General features: G+C 42.4%; 2 protein-coding genes across 2 annotated transcripts in view; both read right to left on the bottom strand.

Moving 5' to 3' along the window:
- Positions 1-18,755, bottom strand: part of nbr1a (NBR1 autophagy cargo receptor a) — a 504,698-nt gene that overhangs the window by 224,148 nt on the left and 261,795 nt on the right. The window lies entirely within an intron of this gene.
- The window catches only part of etv4 (ETS variant transcription factor 4), a 34,198-nt gene that overhangs the window by 3,552 nt on the left and 11,891 nt on the right, over positions 1-18,755 (bottom strand). Inside the window, exons 5-10 of the mRNA XM_062443050.1 lie at positions 8,308-8,437; positions 7,365-7,547; positions 6,749-7,209; positions 3,494-3,562; positions 2,707-2,754; positions 1,384-1,556 (exon numbers count right to left, since the gene is read on the bottom strand). Coding sequence (XP_062299034.1) covers positions 1,384-1,556; positions 2,707-2,754; positions 3,494-3,562; positions 6,749-7,209; positions 7,365-7,547; positions 8,308-8,437 — 1,064 coding nt within the window. The remainder of the gene's footprint in view (positions 1-1,383; positions 1,557-2,706; positions 2,755-3,493; positions 3,563-6,748; positions 7,210-7,364; positions 7,548-8,307; positions 8,438-18,755) is intronic.

Genomic DNA, 18,755 nt, shown 5'->3' with positions numbered 1-18,755 from the left:
GACTCACCTAAATGGACGCTGTCTGATGCGTCCAATCAAACTGCAGTCTTAAACATCGCAGAAAATGTCTGGACTACAGAAATGTGAGGAGGTGAGAGAGAACGAGGCGCGTGTGTGTGTGTGTTGGGAGGATTCTGCGATAGCACTCGTCCTTCATTTATCAATCCACCGTTGCATGTGTTGAATAATGAATGCAGGCGGACTAATGGAGGATGGATCAGAGAATAGACCTATAAGGGAAAGTGGCCAAATCTCACTTCTAATCACTCTAATCTATGTAGCGCCTTAAAACCCCGCTAACATGAATTCATTCCGAGAATAACTCCTGTGCTGTCTTTATCAGATTTATATTAACATCGTGATCTCTATCAACACGTCGCTATCTGTGGAGAAGGCCATACAGTCGCTGGTATAGCTCTTTCATCTAAACATTTAAAGTGATATTACTGAAAGAGGTCAATTTGTTTTGCTGTAAACTCCATCTTTTCTTCCTTTTTTGGTGTAAAGCAACAAGCCACCATCTTAAATAGAGCTGCAGTTAATGATTATTTTCATGATCGATTATTCTGTGTAATTTCTTGATTAACTCATTTGTGGTTTGGTCTGTAAAATGTCCAAAAATGGTGAAAAAAGTCATTCACTCTTTGCCAAAATCTAAGATGATGTCCTCAAATGTCTTGTTTTATCCCAACTAACAGTCCACAACCCAAAGATATTCAATTTATTTATCATAAAATGCTTCGTAAACCAGAAAATGTTCACATTTGAGAAGTTGGAACCAGAGAATTTGGGTATTGTTTCCTCAAAAAATGAGTCAAAATTATGAATCGACTCTAATCATAAACGCTGACCACAGCGTGTTGTAAGATGATGTTGCTTTTAATAGCTGCTAGATAGTTATTACAAAATAAATCTCAAACTGTATTGGATGCAAGTCAGAAAGTCAAAATTTCTCAACTCACAAATGCAAATTTAGTATTTTGTCAAGAAATGATGGTCTAAGTTGTTCATTTCTTATCTTAAAATGTTTGTTTTTGATTTAAAAGTATATTCACAAATCATAAAGGGAGGTATTTTGGCCTATCACACTAGTTTTGAGGCTCCAGTAAACAATAATTGTGTTTTATCCTGTGCTCAGTTAACCCAAATTCAAACTTTAAAATTATTGTCTACAGTCTATCTATGATCATTACTTATTACCCCCGATACAGTGAAAGAACTGCTGTTAACAGACACAATACTGCACTTGTTCACCAAAAATAAAATTACTATTTAAAGTACCATAATTAAACAAGTCATTTCTGATACAGGGCATCTCTGTTACATGAAGACTTGAATGAATTGTTCCCTGTACAAAGTAAGACAGTCTCAGATGTAACGTACCTCTTCGGGTTCGATGAGTTTGAATTCCATGCCGCGGCCAGTCCAGGCGATGAAATGGGCATTGCCCGGGTCGTCCAGCAGGGCCACCAAGAACTGCCAGAGCTGCAAAGAGCCACGGCGCTGGTAAGGTGTGCCCTCGCGAAAAACACCACCCCCTTCCTGTTTCACCTCACCTGGAAGAGGAGCAAAGAAACCGGAGGTCAGTGTGTTCATCTTTATTTAAACACGACGGGTTTCTTTGTATTACAGTAAGGCCAAAGGTCACTGATGCTTAGAAGCTTATGATGTCATTCAAACGTGTATTGTAGCTTCAGCTGTACATTTGCTCCCCCCCCCCCCCCCCCCCCCCCAACTAAACCGGTGACATTTGATCCATTTTCGTCACAATCTGCAACCGTGCGTAAAGATTTAATCAATAAATTAGGGTCTAATGGTTTTTATATTGCATGTACAAACAAGGAAAGTTTGACTAATAACAGCCGGGGCAAGCACATCAGCATGTCACCTTATCTTGATGTTTCATGTTTGCATACTGACGTAAACTGAACCAAATGCCTATTAACAACAGCTTATCATATCGACCGCTTAAAAAAGAAACCGTGCTGAGCTGAGACAAAAAATAGGAACATTTGGAGAGGAACTTTAGGAGACTAAGATGTAAAAAAGAAAGGTAATCTAAAGCACAGGATGCAAACTAAAGAAATAAATAATTGGCTACCGATAATAGGTGAGGCAATATCGGTAAGTGGACGTTGATTCGTGTTTGACTATGGTTGTTTACCGGTTATTGGATATGTTGTACACAAGTGTGGGAACACGAGAAGGTCAGCTAAGTTACTGGTTTTGTGTCTTGGAGGATTTGCACACTTCACCGGTTCAACCAGTGTTGACACCCTCGGGCTCTCCGCTCAATCTCCTTCAGCGTCAATCACCGACACCCAACAACACCATGGGAAACTGTTTCTGTCCATTCTCACTGTGTCAGAGGAGCCCCGCATCGTGTGCACGGAGAAACCGAACCCGCTAAGTAAGACTTTGAGTACACAAAAGACTCATGTACCTCTTACACAAGGAACTCTGACGTCATATAAGATGAGATGATAGTCAGGTATCGAGATTGAAGTGCGTGTTTGGCTAGTGTTTCTCACTGCTATTTAACTAACACCTATCCGACTGTGCTGTGTGTGTGTGTGTGTGTGTGTGTGTGTGTGTGTGTGTGTGTGTGTGTGTGTGTGTGTGTGTGTGTGTGTGTGTGTGTGTGTGTGTGTGTGTGTGTGTGTGTGTATGTGTGTGTGAGAATGCAGAATAATTACAGGTACTCACCCTCAAACTTTTCGGGAACCACGCGGGAGTCATTTTCAAACAGATAGCCTGCGAAACAAGGAGGAGACTGTGTTAGAGTTTTAAGGGGTCTTGATCTCAGAGCACTATGTGGTTCATTTTGGGATCCGTGCCAATGCTTTTGAATGCCATCCCAAAAACAAAAACACAAGGATCCATTCACGCATGAATAATGTTAAGCTAATAAGTGTGTACTCCTCTTTTACAAAAGCAGACTAGAGCACTTCACTAACAAGGAGAGGATTTCATAGTGGAGACATCTGAAAGGGACTTGGATCTTTGCTCCCAATTTCAGGGCCTGTTAGCTTATTTATAACATCCTTTTAGCCCTTTTTAAGAGTCACTCTGAGGCTTCTATGCTGAGTGTAATTAGTGAATGAATATTACAATTAGCCCAAATGGTTTAACAAACAATGGAAGTGAATGGGAGGATTGTTGTTCATTTCTGCTGGGGAAAACCGTGTGCTTTTTCCAGGAGTAATGTTTATTCAGGGATTCTTGAGGCAGGGGTGAGGCGAGAGCCTCTGCCAATGGAAACATAGACACAACGCTGGTTAGCCAATGGAAACACGGACACTCTACGCCGGTTAGCCAATGACCGCAGAGCTCCAGCCAGTAAATGCTCAATGTAGATAAAGCACTGGAGAAGGAGAAGATTGGATACATGCAACTGCAGTACACTGACATTAGCGTGACTCCTTCTACCGAATTACAGCTGTGATTTGGCTTCCTTTCACAATTCACAAACTAATAATGCAAAATTCATTACCTTCATTGCTATGCTGGGGGTTTGGGTAGCCCTCGTTGTGGTGGTACATAGAAGGACATCCAGGCACATCTGCAACAGAAACACAAATAGCTACTGGTTAAAATATGTGTTTAGTCCATCTGTATACTCATTCTCTGCAAAAACACTCCCCTAATTTACCCAAGAACAAAGACAAAGCCCAAATGATGCATTATGTCAACCATCGATTTAAGTGGCAGAACGGACAAAGGCTTAACTTTTAAAGAAGAGTCACTTTGTGTGAATCTGATCAGTGCGAGTGAGCCCAAACTTATTGCTTACTAAGCCAAAATCAGCTCGAAAAAAGTGACTGTATTATATGGATATTTTGTATGAACACCCCCGGACATTGCAAGGACAAACGCTGCATTTATCATATCACTTCTCTTGTCTCTGGTGGTATTTTTAGGCCATGAGCAAGCACCTTCACCAGCCTGTGGTACAGTATACAGTGTCTGCACTTTGTCTGGGCACATCATTGACTGACTCAAATAACTGCATTCACTGAAATAGATTTATATATTCCTCCTCATAAACCTTCGAGCAAAAAAAATTCTCTGCAAGTCGGGACACTTGTAAAGAGCGTTTAACGTCTTGTAATGAACTCTGCAATCAAAGGGGTGTTGCTAAGGGTTTTGTGTTCCGTTTCCTGTGACCGCTCTGTTCACCTTTGTGTGTGTTGTTTGTGTCTTTTCTTCGGCTGTCTGTACAAACACAAAAGGTGTTGTATGTGTGTTTGTTTGTCTGTTATAATAGTGTCTGTCAACCACACGAACGAGACAAGTGAGAGCATAAAAACTAAAAAAGGTGCAGCTCTCTCTCGCCTCTGGCTCTGGCCGTGACTCACTCCCAGGGAATGCAGCTGCAGCACTGTGACTGTGATAAGATGCCATTGGGGAAAATCAAACCCTCCATTCTGGGGCAGCAGCACTCGATCATACTGTAAATAATATGTCTGCCTGCAATGGCAAGCTCCCACCAGGGAGTGATGGGTAGATTGGGTGTGAGTGCACCGGGGTTAATTGTGTACTGAGTGGCATGACCATTTGTGTCTTTCATGCGAAACAATAGCAGTGATTAAGCGGTGGAATGCCAATTTGTATGTGAAACCTGGAGTCTCATTCTCAAGCCGTCTCTTAAAATGAGAGCGTAGTCTTGTGGCATTTGCGACCATTGTTCACACTGCACATATTTAAAGAAAACACTGGTGTTGTTTTCTTTTGCTTGTCATTTACTTCAATACACCTCTTTTTTTAGGCTCCATTACCATTGTCCCATGCCATGACTATTTCTTTCAGTTACATAACAAGAAATGTACGTCATTATAAATGAACAGCAAATAAAAAACTTTTACTCAACTTCATAAACTGTCTTACAGTAATACCTCTGATTTATTATGTGCATGTATGTGTTTATGTGTAGTTGTATATAAAAATACATACACACATATATTATGTTTTAATGACATTTTTTTTGTATTATTGTCTATTGTTCTTAGTTGTTTTTAAGCCTGTTCAGCACTTTGGTCATCTGCAGTTGTTTTAAATGTGTTATATAAATAAACTTTCTTTCCTTTAACACAAAATATTCAATTTAAGAAACGATATTTTCATTTACAGACACAATTTAGTATCTGGTATCCCCTTACTAATCCCATTAAAAATGTACATTTTTTATTTGTGTGCTCCACTGACAATATCTGTTTCATACACACATTTCTCTGCACTGGTCATTGAGTAGCTCTGCACAAACCCCCCATACTCCAGATTCAGATGGTTGGACAAAAGCATTCAGACTTCACCCTGCACTACCTGTATTGTATAACTGTCTAGCTGCGTGACAAAAAGTAAGATAATCTTTGATCTTTTATTTCTGTTTGGCCTCTGCAGATGGTCAAACTCATATCTGAGACACTTGTAAGGAAACCCCACCAATTTCAACTCCCTGCACCTCCCAGCAGTTATCCACAGAAAAACATCCTTTTGTACTTTCCCTCTTTCTTTCTCAAGGCTGTGCTATGCCTTGCTATCCGGTGCAAGTGTAAAAACATGGTGAGTGAAAAAGATTAGGTTGCTTTTATTATGCATAAGAAAGTATGCTGGTTTCAGCGCTAGGAGGCTTTCTTTATAGTCATCCACAGTACATGTATGACCTGTGGGGATCTAAACAAAAAGCTTTTCTACTTTCAATCCTATAGCAGCTTTAATACAAGTGAATGAGGACACAGTGTATGTGAAGTGTTATATTTCTCGCTCCTTGTTTTTAAATTCAGAGAGAGGCAAGTAGAAGAGCTGGTTTCTATGTTCTCCACTGGTAGGGCTTGTTGTTAAAGTGCCTGAGCTGGCCACCCCACCCCACCCCGTACCCCCCATCACCCCCCACTCCTACCACTCCCTCCCCTCACCCAAAGCACAGCCAGTGAGAGGTTCGGGTTACTGCGGCCACGCTCATTTTTCCATTATGAGTTCATCTGCCTGCAGAAAAAGGAAGCCGCTGGTGCAACCTGAAACCCTGGAGCACTCCACCAGGGACTCTAGTCTTTCCAGTGCCCTCCATTTTCTCAATGAAATTCCTCTGCCTCTCTCTCTCTCTCTCTCTCTCCCTCTCTCTCACAGAGAGCGGTGGAGGGAGGGAGGGTAAGGAAGGAGGGAGGAGTGTAGCTGCAGCAGAAAAAAAACAACTTTTTTTCTCCTTTTCTTTGCAAAGTGTCAGAGAGTTGAAAGGAGGAGTTTTGGAGGAGGCAGGGAGGGAGTTGGGAAGGAGTCTAGATACAGTGAAGAAGTTTGTTTGCCTTTTGGACATTTTGTTCTTGAGTTAGCTATGCACACTGGGGAGGGTTTGCCTTCAAAGGGACTTTTTCTTGAGGCGGATTAAAATGTCAAATAACCGTTGAGTAATTGTAGTGTAAATTCCCAGGTACATTCTGTATTACTCACACTCTCTTCAATGCTATCATTACATTTTCATGAGAGTTAATGTTCAACTGTACATATTTCTCTGTCCTTTTATTCAATTACAATTCAAAAGATACAAATTTACATGGAGTCTACTTATTTGTACTATTAAATCTTCAGTAACCTTGATAGTTCATTGAATATCCTCCCATAGTGCTGAAACATAGTGCAGTAGCATATTTTACCCACTTTATATTGAAACTATAGTCTAATTAAGAAGTCATGACAAAACTTCCTTTATTTGCATCACCAGTTTTGACAATAGCTGCTCTGTATAACTCACCAGGTTCGTAGGTGTAGTCTGTGGGCTCCTGCTTGACCATCATGTGGGCCGGTGGGAACCTGTGTGGGTGCGGGTGTGAGTGTGGGTGTGGATGTGGGTGAGGGTGGGGGTGGGAGTGGGAGTGGGAGTGGGAGTGAGGTCCGTGCACGTGCCCTTGTCCCTGTACGGTCCCGTGCGCGGGCCCTGCCATGTGGGCCGCCCGCTCATACAACGGGTCCATGTATTCTTGCTTAAAGCTCTGCTGCAAATAGGGCATGCAGGGGTCAGAGTGCTGCCTGTGATAACCCCCAGCACCGCCACCACCACTGCCGCCACCTCCACCCCCAGGCCCTCCACCCCCGCCTCCACCGGCTCCACTGCTGCCATGTCCCGCAGGGGCAGATGGCATGCGTTGAAAGGCTTGTCCTGGTGGGGGAAACTGGGGGCACATGGGTTCTCCTGAAGGGCCCTGATACCTGGAACTGAGAAATATAATAGAGCAGCTCATTTCAGGATCTCATAGTCAATGCAATATGCACCTAATAATAACAATAATATCCTTATGTTTATAATGTTTTCCATGGTTATAAAATATCTGCTTTTCAGGATCACTATCAAGACTTTTGTGGTGTGTCACCTGGCGTTGATGGGGTAACTGTTGCTAGGCAGTGGCTGGGAGGTGGCAGCAGGGTTCATGTAGCCAGCATCGGGCCGTCCGGCAGTGGCAGGTTTTGGGGAGTAATGCTGCTGCATGGGAGACATGGGTGTCCCTGGGCATGAGCTCTTGGCTCCTCCTGCAGCCCTTTTTTGCTCATAGGCACTGAAAAAAAAACATGAACAGACTCTTGAGGACACGTATCCATGTATGAAAACACATTACAACATAGCTGCGCTGGGGAGGAGCGCTAGTTTTACTACCTTTTTTTCAGTCAATACAACAAACAGAGCTAATGGGAGTTTTTTGTCTAAGGGGTTTAGTGGTCAATATGTGGTTAGCGTTAGCTGTGCTGACTTATGCATGACAGCTGACCACTACTGGGGTTTTCATCATGTTATTACTACCATTGTACAATGATAGCTGTTGTTACTGAGAGAAGCAAAATAAAGACAACACTGTCTCTTCTACTCCGCCCTTTTGTAATGTTGGATGTCAGTAAATATGCAGAGACAATAAATCAGTCTATGTATCATTGCCTTAATTTAATTTGAACAATGATCCGTATAAGAAGCCTACAGGAATTAGGAGGAGGAAATGCTCTTCTTTGCTCTTATCTAGAAATCTACAAATGAGACTGTATGTAAAGAAACACTGTGATTGTTAAAGTCTTTACTCAATTTCCATCCATTTGTTTCCATCCCTCTGAAAACTGCTGATGTGTGTTCTGTGGAGTAACCAGACACCGAAACTATCTGTATGGGCTAGATACCACTAAGGGTAGGTGAGATAATGTTTTTATTTGAGCAAACTGATTCTTTAATTTATAAAACACATAAAAACAGTGAGGTTAAGAGACTGTGAGACAGGTCAGATTAAAAAAACACTGTTTTATACACTTTTTAGGAGTAGATTCTGAAGATACCTGGCATAAAGGCACTGCTCTCCACTTGGGTAGCTGAAGGTCTGCTTGTGGCTACAGGACTGGCTGGGGTCGGAGCCCGGGCTCTGCGGTTCCTTCTTGATAGTGACTGGAGGGCTGTGAAATGCCACCGCTACAACAAGACAGTAAACAGAAAAGAGAGATAAGAGTTGGCACACACAAACACACTGCGCTTTGTATATTCTTCTCTCATTCAGCCCTGCCCCGATACTACTGTTGTGAACCTCAAAGGCAAATGCAAATGCAAATGCAAATACTTCTGTCTGCACAGGAATCTCTTTTACGTGCCAGCCAAAATGCTTAAGTGACTGTCAACTGCAAAACACAGGGCAGCAGACAGACGCGTATAAACACACACTTGAAGACACATTGAGAAGTTCATCCACACAAAAAAACACACACGCTCACACACGACTACATTCCAGCAGTCATTTAGAAGCTCAAAGTGTCCTCGCCCACTTTTCTTCACTCTTCCAGACACAACAGCAGCCAAAACTTCCTCTGTCAAAGTCAAGCTTAAAGCTAAACAACTCTACGGGCCAAAGAGATGTCTTTGGACTGATGAAAGCAAATGTCACACCTCCGTTAGAACAGCATATACACTGATTCTGTGTCTCAGCATTCTTTCCTATTGGTATCCAGATGTTAGCCGCGGCTTGTACTTTGTTTTTTTTTGCTTTTGAGTGAAGCTGATGAAATAAAAAGTAAGGGTGTGTGTGTGATAACCTGATAATGCCAGCTTTTCCACCAACCCCAAAATATTTAGCTACTTTATGCCATTTGAGGTTTCCCCACAGGCATCCACTCGATCTCTTAACACACCAAACTGTCTATCAAGCTGGACTGCTGGAGGGGACCTTTGCCTTGACGGCCACAGAAACCACCCAAAGTGGAGCTTCAAACTGTGCCGAGGGCTTGTGTTTATTATGTGAGGGGAGGTTTTCACCCGGAGAACTGTACAGGATGTTTTTCTGGTCCCGACAGGGTAAACAGCAGCAGCTGTGCACTTCCAGCTGGGGAGGCCTGTATTTATGTGTGCGCATGTGTGCATGAGTGCGAGAGCACGCACTCGTGTGTGCGTAATTGTAATCTTGGCGAATCTGCATCTATGTGCGTGCTTGTGAACATGTGTCTGTGTATGCCTGAAAGTGTGTGTCTCTGTGTGTCTGCAGTGGGTGTGGAGCTGACGGAGCAGGCCACACTGAAAGCTCAGCCCAGGTAATTACATGCTGTCGTCCATTCACAAAAAAGGAGGAGAAAATATGTCTGACTGACTCTATAAGGCCAGAAACGACTCCCCCACCGAGGCAGTGGATAGAAAGTGAAAAAATGAAGGAGTGAAATAAAAGTGAGAAGAGCCTTGAGAATCTGATGTTGCTCTGTCACTCGGGATTTCCGCTGGGTTTGGGGTTGTTGGTCGAACAAAACAAGCAAATTTAAGACATTACTTCTGGGAAATTGTGATAATTGTGACAAGCACCTTTCTGATATTTCATAGACTCAATATTATATTTGAGGGAAATAATCGTACAGTTTCAATTTCAAATAGAAATGTAATATGCATTGGCAATATATCCCCAATCAAACATCATTGGTGGGTAGTCATTCATGAAAATCTATCTATTTGTGTGATTAAAATGTTTTGGCATTTTACCAATAATGAAAGTGACAACTTCCAGTGATTCATAATTCTTCTAGTTTAAACTCGTTGGCCTTCAACTGAGAGTGGGAACATGCATAAAGTGAAAAAAGAGAAAGAAAGAATCTAACAATGAAACAGCGCTGCTCATCATAACAACCGTCCTATTTTTGGTCTGTACTCACTCTCCCATGGCACCCAGGCAGGTGAGGAAGTGTTGGCTTTAGCAAAGGATCAACAGGATTAGCGAGCATTTACCCAGATTTCCCAGACAGACACGATGGGATTCCAGCCTCCTCTAAGTCGCCGACAGCTCGTCTGCTAGTACACAGAGGGTGGCACATGACTGCCGCTCTAATAATACTAGTGTGTTTGTCTATTGACATTCCCCCCTTTCTCGGCCATGGCCATGAACTGCAAACAATCCTCAGAGAGTGTACACAAGTCCACTCACAATGCAGCCAAGTAGAGCCACTAATGCGATTGGCAGGAATATTGCCCTTGATGTGGCTGTCGGTTTATGAGGATGTTCAATTTCAAACAGACCGGCCTGGGAATGGCGTCAGCTGTAGTATGTGTGTGTGAGTGTGTGTGTGCGTGAGAGCTTTTTTTGTGTGCGAACTCTCTGGCATATTAATTAATCCAGTAAATGAGCATCTGACAGCTTTCTGTGTTTGTGTAGCTGCCTGTGATAGTGATTGCTATTTGTTGCCTTGCGCACGTTTCCAATTAAACCGAGTCGATTGATGTTCTGGTTAACAAATTCTCTAACTGGGAATACACCAATGTATTAACCCTATGGATCAAACCAAGCAGAAAATAGAAAACATAATAAATTTTATTTAAGCCTCCGAGAACAGCGCCGAGCTTTGATGCCAATTTGACATAGTGGCCGACCTGTGTAACTACAACATCATGTGATGTTATCGGGCCCAAAAAGACTCTTTCTCATAGACTTACATTGTGAAAGAGATGTCTTTAAATCAGTGGATAATTTTCTTTGAGACAACCCCCGCAAATTACCAAGCATAATTGAATTAATTTGGTCCGATCACATTCAGGAAGTCTAAAAGAGCCACATGATTTAATTGTTTTATCGATTCTGGCTAAACTGGAAGTTAACACTCTGGGTCCATACAGCATGCGCAGTATGTTATCATAGTGGCTTTATTGGCTTCATGGCTTCACTGAGCAAATTTCATGGGAATGAACGGGGCCCTGCCTCCAACGCTGCATCCAGTTCTCTTTAAACATCCATGATTTGATCCTGATTGGAACATGTGCAAAGCAGTAAATTCATCACAATTTTGGTAACTAATAACATTTAAACAAAACTAATCATCTAGATCCATCACCTCTGTGAGGCTTATATGTTCACAATAAGACAATGCGATCATGCTGAAGTAGTTTATAATGTAACTGTAGCAAATTTTGCTGGTAACTGATCACAAACCATTGGGTAAATACCAACTTTCACATGATGATGGCGCTAGATGAAAAGTCAGTAAATCACCAAACTTTTTACAATTCATCCTAAAGGCGACACTAATGTTTGTACCCAATTTCATGGTAATCTGTCTAACCATTGTTGGGACATTTCACACAAAATCAGACCATTTCATCCCAATGGTGGTGCTAAATGAAAAGTCAGAGGATCACCAAAGACATTAGGATTAATTCTCTGTGGACCATGAATGTCTGTACAAACTTTCATGGCGATCCATCCAACGGTTGCTGAAATATTTTAGTCTGGACGGAAGTTGTGGACGGAAAAATTGCAATCTTTAGAGCCACACGGCGCACGCCATAAGCTTGGCTAAAAACATAATTCTGGAATAAATCCCAACACCCAATTCCAAGAATAGTCCTTAAATTAAAACAAACTCTGGTCTCCACCAACTACTACTGTAAATCTTCCTGTCCAAATGATGTCAAATTTGTACCTAAAGTTTATAAGGTAGTGGCAGTCTTGTAAACGGATCCAGGGAGAATGATGTTCTTCTCATTCCCCTCTCTTCCTGCTTTTATTTGGGGCAGTGTGACCTCCTCTCACTGCTTTGTTAAATGTTACATCACCCTCTCGCAGAGATCCTCATATTTCAGAGTTTCTTTTTCTGCGAGAGGGAAGTTGGGGGTGGGGGGTCGGTTCATGAACTCGGGTACATACCGTGAAGTACCTGGAAGGTGTTTAGAACAGAGCGAAGACAGATACAGTACACAATAGTGGTTGCCTTTTAAAGCGGAGAATTTTTGAGATAACGCAGAAGTGTGTTCAGCAAAGTATATGTATATATGAGTATCTGTGCCAGCACACGCCTGTGGACGGAGTGTATGCGCTATCTCCTTCAGCGCTGGGCGGATTGTGGCACATTCCCAGAACCCCTTAACCTGATAAGGTCAAAGGATTCTTCCTCGCTTCCCTACTTGTCTTATCTCCTCCTTCCCTATTTTGTTGTATTCTTGTACCGTCTCCCATTCACACCCTATTCTGAGCACTAACGTATCGAGATGACCCCGAGCTAAAGGCAGGGTGGAGATGGACTTTTACATATGTAAATGTTGGCTCTTAGAGGGGGAGGATGCAGGGTGAAAGGTGATGGTCATGGTTGAGTGCTTTAGGAAGTAGAGGGATCATTACATAGGGGGGGTCCCATTGAGCAGACACTCACCACAAACAAATCGCAGGAGCAGGGATGGCACCCCCCACACACATTCACACACACTCTAGTCTACACAATGGGCCCCTTAGCTCAGCCGTATAGGAACACGTTGGGAAACACTATTGGATTCCTGTGGGATTCCCAAAAAACACAAAATAGCACTGACAGATATACTAAAAAATCTTGAGCAAACAGATGAAGTTTGCACATGTATAAGGATGGTTTATTAGACTATAGTATTATGATCTTGATAAATCATATTTAAATCCTACATTTTGTAGCCTTTAAGCAACTAAAATAAAAGAGAGGAAGCCAGGAGATAAAACTTAAGTGTATAGTAATGAAAACGTTTTAATATCACTATTGAATGAGTTGTGTCAGGCGGTTGACAAGACCTCGCTATGAACTCCCCCATCTTACTTTAGACACTGTATCTCCTACCATTAAAGGCCCTGGTGTAGGGAAATCCAATCTGAAGTCAGGAGTGGATCTGGAGAGTCTTACATTGAATGTTTATGTGCGACTTGGCCAAGTCTTAAGCCTCTGGAAGTCTGCAGCACACGACAGCCTCGCTCACAATAACTCATTGGACATCAGCCCCAGTGTCAAACAGGGTGACTGGATCTTGCTAAACCGAGGAACATGTGAGCGTAACATAAATACACACTTAATAGGTCCAATCATACAAATAAGATTCAAGTCTTTCTCTTAACTCCATCTCGGGGATATCTGGAGATCTGGTTCATATCTCCCATGATATGTATTTTACATTTGCAGTGTGAGCGGCACGTGGCCCCGGTATACTGTCCAGACACTCTGAGAGCAAGCTGGAAAATGCGTGAGAGGCTACACCTGGCTCTCCCACTCTTGGCAAATGATCCCCTTATGTGTTGATGGATCAATAAAAACACTGATGCCAATTATGCCACAATGGTTTTAAAGCCTAAAAAGGAAGTTATTGATTCACATGGGTTGCAAATGACATGAGTGGCTTAGCTGAATTCATGGCTCCATTGTGGTGAGAGGGAGGCGTAATAGGGAAAAGCAAGAGTGTAATTTAAAAATATTTGACTGTCAACACATGCATTTTAAGTTAGATGTAACCTATACTTTAATGGTCATTTTAAAGTTGTGCACGCAATGTTTTGCTTTCTCGGATCAAGTTTGGGTGCAGTCATTTTTTAAGTGAACTATATATGAAAATGAAAAGCTGAGCACGGAGTGAAGTTAAGAAAAATGTTGAAAGGTTTATGATACAGTAGTTGTAGTTGTATAATGCCTTAATTCTGTACCTTTTTATGCTGACTTTTCAACCCTAAAAACATTGGCATATAGTCCACACATAATACCCAAAAATTGTAGACAGTATTCAGGGAATGTAATGGAAAAATGCAGCATCTTGTTGTCCTTTTAAACTGATTTATTGAATGTAACTACACCAAATTGTCAAAGTTAAAGCCTAAAATGAGCGCGATTACTTCTCTGTTAAGCTAATAGAGCCATGGCTGTTCTGTGATCTAGTTTAAAAAAAAAAAAAAATTAGTTTTTTAAACATTTTTCCTACTAAGATGTTGGTGAATCTAGAAATGTTGGACTATAGGAATCAACTAGTGAGAAACCAGTTAATATATCAACTTTTAGCTAAGGCTAGCCATGGCTATCTCACCAGCTAGTGTAATCTTTCAGCTGTTGCTATGATGGAAAGTGCAGTAAGTGTGATGGAAGTTTCTATAAATGAGTTTGTCAAGACTGAGCGAATAAAACTGCCTTCTTCATCTAATAATTTAGCTTGTTGATATTTTATCATATATTTAAAGGGTGTTGAAGATAATAAACATAATTCTTTACCAGTAAACAAAGTACCCCTTACATAATTTTTAAGACATTACAAAACAAATGTTAAAAATGCTGACTCTGGTCCTTACTCTTCATGACCAAATATGTTTTTGCTGTATTTTGGCTTCGTAGGTTATAGTTCAGTGGAAAAATTCTGCGCAAGAGAGTGAGAGAAATAGAGAGTAAGAGAGGGAAGGGAAATGAGGCGATACAATACAATCCAGACCGTTACGACTGCAGAGTCTATCCAGTCATTCCACTGGTGCATGGAAACATGTGCTGGACATGTGTGTGCACTTCTCAGGTCACTGCACAATCAGGAAAGACAGAGACAGAGAGAGAGAGAGAGAGAGAGAAAAGAGAAGAGAAGAGCAGCCCGGCCAACACAACAAACTCATCCTTGTGTCTGAGAGCCAACAGGCCCAAGAGTGGCTTCAGTATCTGTCTGCTCAGGGAGCTCAGGAGTGTTGGATCCATTAGTGTCCGCTCTATCTGATTTACATGTTGTCCTCTCTCATCTGATAATGCTTCAGGATCCTTGAATATTTAAAGCATGGTTTTCAGATACCTGCCAAACAAGCCTAACGAGATTGATTGAAAGTACAATGGTATCTGGGAGACAGATGATTGGTTGAGACAGCAATAGGCACCCTTCTGACAAATGTGATTTCGTTTTCGTTGGCCGTTAAAACGTTTCATGTTGTGTTGGCTAACAGGATGTCGATCTGAATGACACCCATCATGAGAAAGGCAGTAGCAACAGTAAATTTCTGCAAACATCAAACTTTCACTTCCCCTTTGTCAACTGGAAATAGATTGCAGTGATTGTCTGAAGTGGTGGGAACGTACTTGTCCGAACATGTGGTCTCTTTTCTCAGAAAGCTCCCTGAACTGTTGGCCTTGCATCTTCTCAATGAACTGGATATTAATCAGCATTATGGGACATCAGTCATGGACAAAGAGTCCAGTATCCCAAGATTACCCTTGCATTTGTTAGGAGTGTGGTGAATAATTGCTTTTTTCTTGTTATTCAGAGGAGACAGCCTCAGTAAGGGTGTGATTGAGGGGAACAAGAAATTCTGGCTTTGAGGGTAGGAAAGTAAAATCCTCCTGGTACAAGTAGGAGTTTACAATATATTTATAGAGTCCTGACACTGTATAAGGAAAGAAACACTCAAAATCTAATAAACCTAATATTTTCCACGACCCCGGGATCACAAATTTATCGGTGAGTGTTCTGACATCTCACGTTTTCCCTGTTGTCCACTTCACTTTCAATTGTGCCGCGTTGGCTTTTTATAAATGGCCATTGACCAGTCATAAATCTCACTGCCCCATTGCTGTTTAGTGGACCCGATACAATACATCCCTGTCCCAGGACATGTGCGGGGAGAGGGACATCCCGTCACAGGCGAGGGGTGGGTATAATTAATCTGGCACAATATTGACTCCTCACTCTCAATCCCTCAGCCCCCAATATAGCTGTCCCCTCTTAATGTTTAATGTAGCGATCGATCCACCCCCACACTGTTACTGAAATGATATAATGAGCTCCCGCTGCTCACCAGGGTATCGTGGACATGAGGGAGGGGGTGTGCATGTGCAGTGTTTCATTTGTTTGTTCGTGTATATTGGATGGCATGACTGAACGTGTGTTTTTCGAGCAGGCGCTCCTAAGGGCGAAATTTGCCTTATCAGACTAAGATAACACACGGAAGGCCGGGACACCTTGCTTGGACTTATCAGTGCACATGCCACATCCACAGTTCTTCCTGCTCTTCTCGCAAAACCCCCCCCTCCTCTCCGCCTCCGCCCTCTCCTTCCACTCCCTCCCTTTAACCCTTTCTCAATGTCTTGATCGAGATCTCGTCCGTAATGCTTCATGGCACGTTTGACCCCTCTTACCCCTCTCCTTCCCCTATCTGCCTTCATGCTGATTTATCTGTGCTTTATCTTTATCAAGTCATCTATCAACCCTCTCCATCTCCTCCCTACTCCTCTCCTGGATAAGCGAGGATCGATACGGCCGCACGCTGGCTCTACACACCTACTGGACTGTGTCAGCAGGTTACTATAGGTCCACTCCTGCAGCCACCTCCTCCACTCACATGTGTGATTTGTGTATCGATGTGTGTGCGTGTGTGTAGAACTGTAAGGCATATGAAAGTGGAGGCCAGTGTGAGATCCATGTATAAATGCTTGCCAAGAAAGGACAGCAAAAACTGGTTTTAAAGGATAATTTAACTTAGAATTTGGCGTTTAATTGTCATGGCTTTGTCTATTCTGTTAGTTCTGATATTATTATGCGCACCATTTTAATAGCTGAGATCTGGGAAGAGGGTGACAAAGTCAGAGGGATCAAGAAGCACAAGGGTTTTAGTTTGATGATTCAGGTTGCAAACTAGTTACAAATAGCAAGTAACAGAAATGTGTATAGCTGTTCAGAAAGGCCATAGGAAGGGCACAAAGATGACACATGATGAATTGTAGAGTTGGGAACAATGACGCACACTTTCAGAAAGTTCCTTGAAGGCATTAATGGAATTAAGAAGGAAGAGTAGACTAGAGAGAAGATGTTTCACACACCGTCTGACAATCCAACAAGTACTTTGAGGACTTAAGATGAGCTAACCACTTTCTTTGGAAATAAAACCGAAAGTAAGCATACTCAGAATACCACCCAAAGTAACAGTTGCTCATTTCACAGGAAAATGCATATGGTAAGTCATGGGTCTGTTTTACGTCTATTCACAATCTCATTATTACAAATAGGGGAGGAAATGCCCAAATTGTTTTAAACTGGGATTATCCTTTTAAACAGGCAAGATGTCCAAACTGGACATCATCACTGCCATGTGTGCACAGTTGACACACACACACACACACACACACACACACACACACACACACACACACACACACACACACACACACACACACACACACACACACACACACACACACACACACACACACACACACACTCCCTGTATCTTCCTATTGGTGATTACTTCAAGTTCAACTACTGTTATTTTTTACGGCTTTGCCCTTCTCTTTCTCAGCATCTGTTCACCTCTTTGGTCTGTGCTCAATTTCGAAAGAGAAAACATTCCAGCTACAGAAAGCAGAGACGTCCTGCTGGAGTAAACACACACACACACACACACACACACACACACACACACACACACACACACACACACACACACACACACACACACACACACACACACACACACACACACACGCACACCTAGAGGCACACACGCTCATATGTAATAGAAATATACAAGCATGCACATGAGTATCACAGGGATGCACTAGCACGCACGCACACAAACCCACGCACCACACTCTCTCTCTTTTTCCTCACATGCACTTCCCCTCACTTCCTGTAATAAAACACACACTGCCGTCCATTCACAAAGCTATGCTGCTGACACTCGGGCTGCGCTGCCTGGCTCAAATCCCCTGGCCCCCTGGATTTGACAGGGCTGTTCTGAATCAACACGTAAAAGTACAGCTTTTACTTCCCACTGGAAGCTGTTTAACGCCTATTACGCTACATGCTTGGCCTTCACAAACCCGTTTTTATTGGATACGATTAAGTAGAGGCCTATTAATGTCTCTTTTAAAAAGAATCCTATCCTAAAACAAATTGAAGCTTTCTAAAAACTAAATCTGTGGTTCTCAAAGATGTGATTGCAATTACACCAATAAAAAGGAGGTGCAAATTAAAAGCATGATCTTTAAAAGTAATGTCTTCAGATGAAAATGCAAACAGAAAATAGACCTGCACCTCTCTCTTAGGTGTTGTTCGTGGTGGAATAACATCCCCCAATGTCATGAATGAAGGTTCACTCCCCTTAACTCAATGTGCTGCCTCAGCCGCTCTTTCACAACCAGCCCATTCATAAAACTGCGGGACTGAAGTTTGTATGTGTGTAAAATGTGTGCGTGTATAGCAGGCCAAGTGTGTTTATACGTGCGCATAAGTAAGTGGATGAGAGGCCCGTCGAAAGAAATCATCTGTTCACTTAAGAGAAATCAGCTATTTTACTCATGAGCATAAATCCACGTGAGCAGCACAGATAAACAAAACACAGCAACAAACAGTCATTGAGGAAGCTTCGCCTCCCCAGAGCGAGCAGGCGAGCGGTATTCGTGCATATCTGGCAGGCACCTGGCTGTTTTTGCGCACTTTGTTGCATAGCAGCTGTATTTTGGAAAAGTGGAGAACACAGGGCTGCATGTTTCTCTTTTGGGGAGAGAGGGAGCAACGGAGGGAGGGGCTC

Source organism: Scomber scombrus, chromosome 21, assembly GCF_963691925.1.
Source record: "Scomber scombrus chromosome 21, fScoSco1.1, whole genome shotgun sequence".
NCBI lineage: Eukaryota > Metazoa > Chordata > Actinopteri > Scombriformes > Scombridae > Scomber > Scomber scombrus.
The sequence above is the reverse complement of the archived record's forward strand: the minus strand, read 5'-3'. Positions and strand labels throughout refer to the sequence as shown.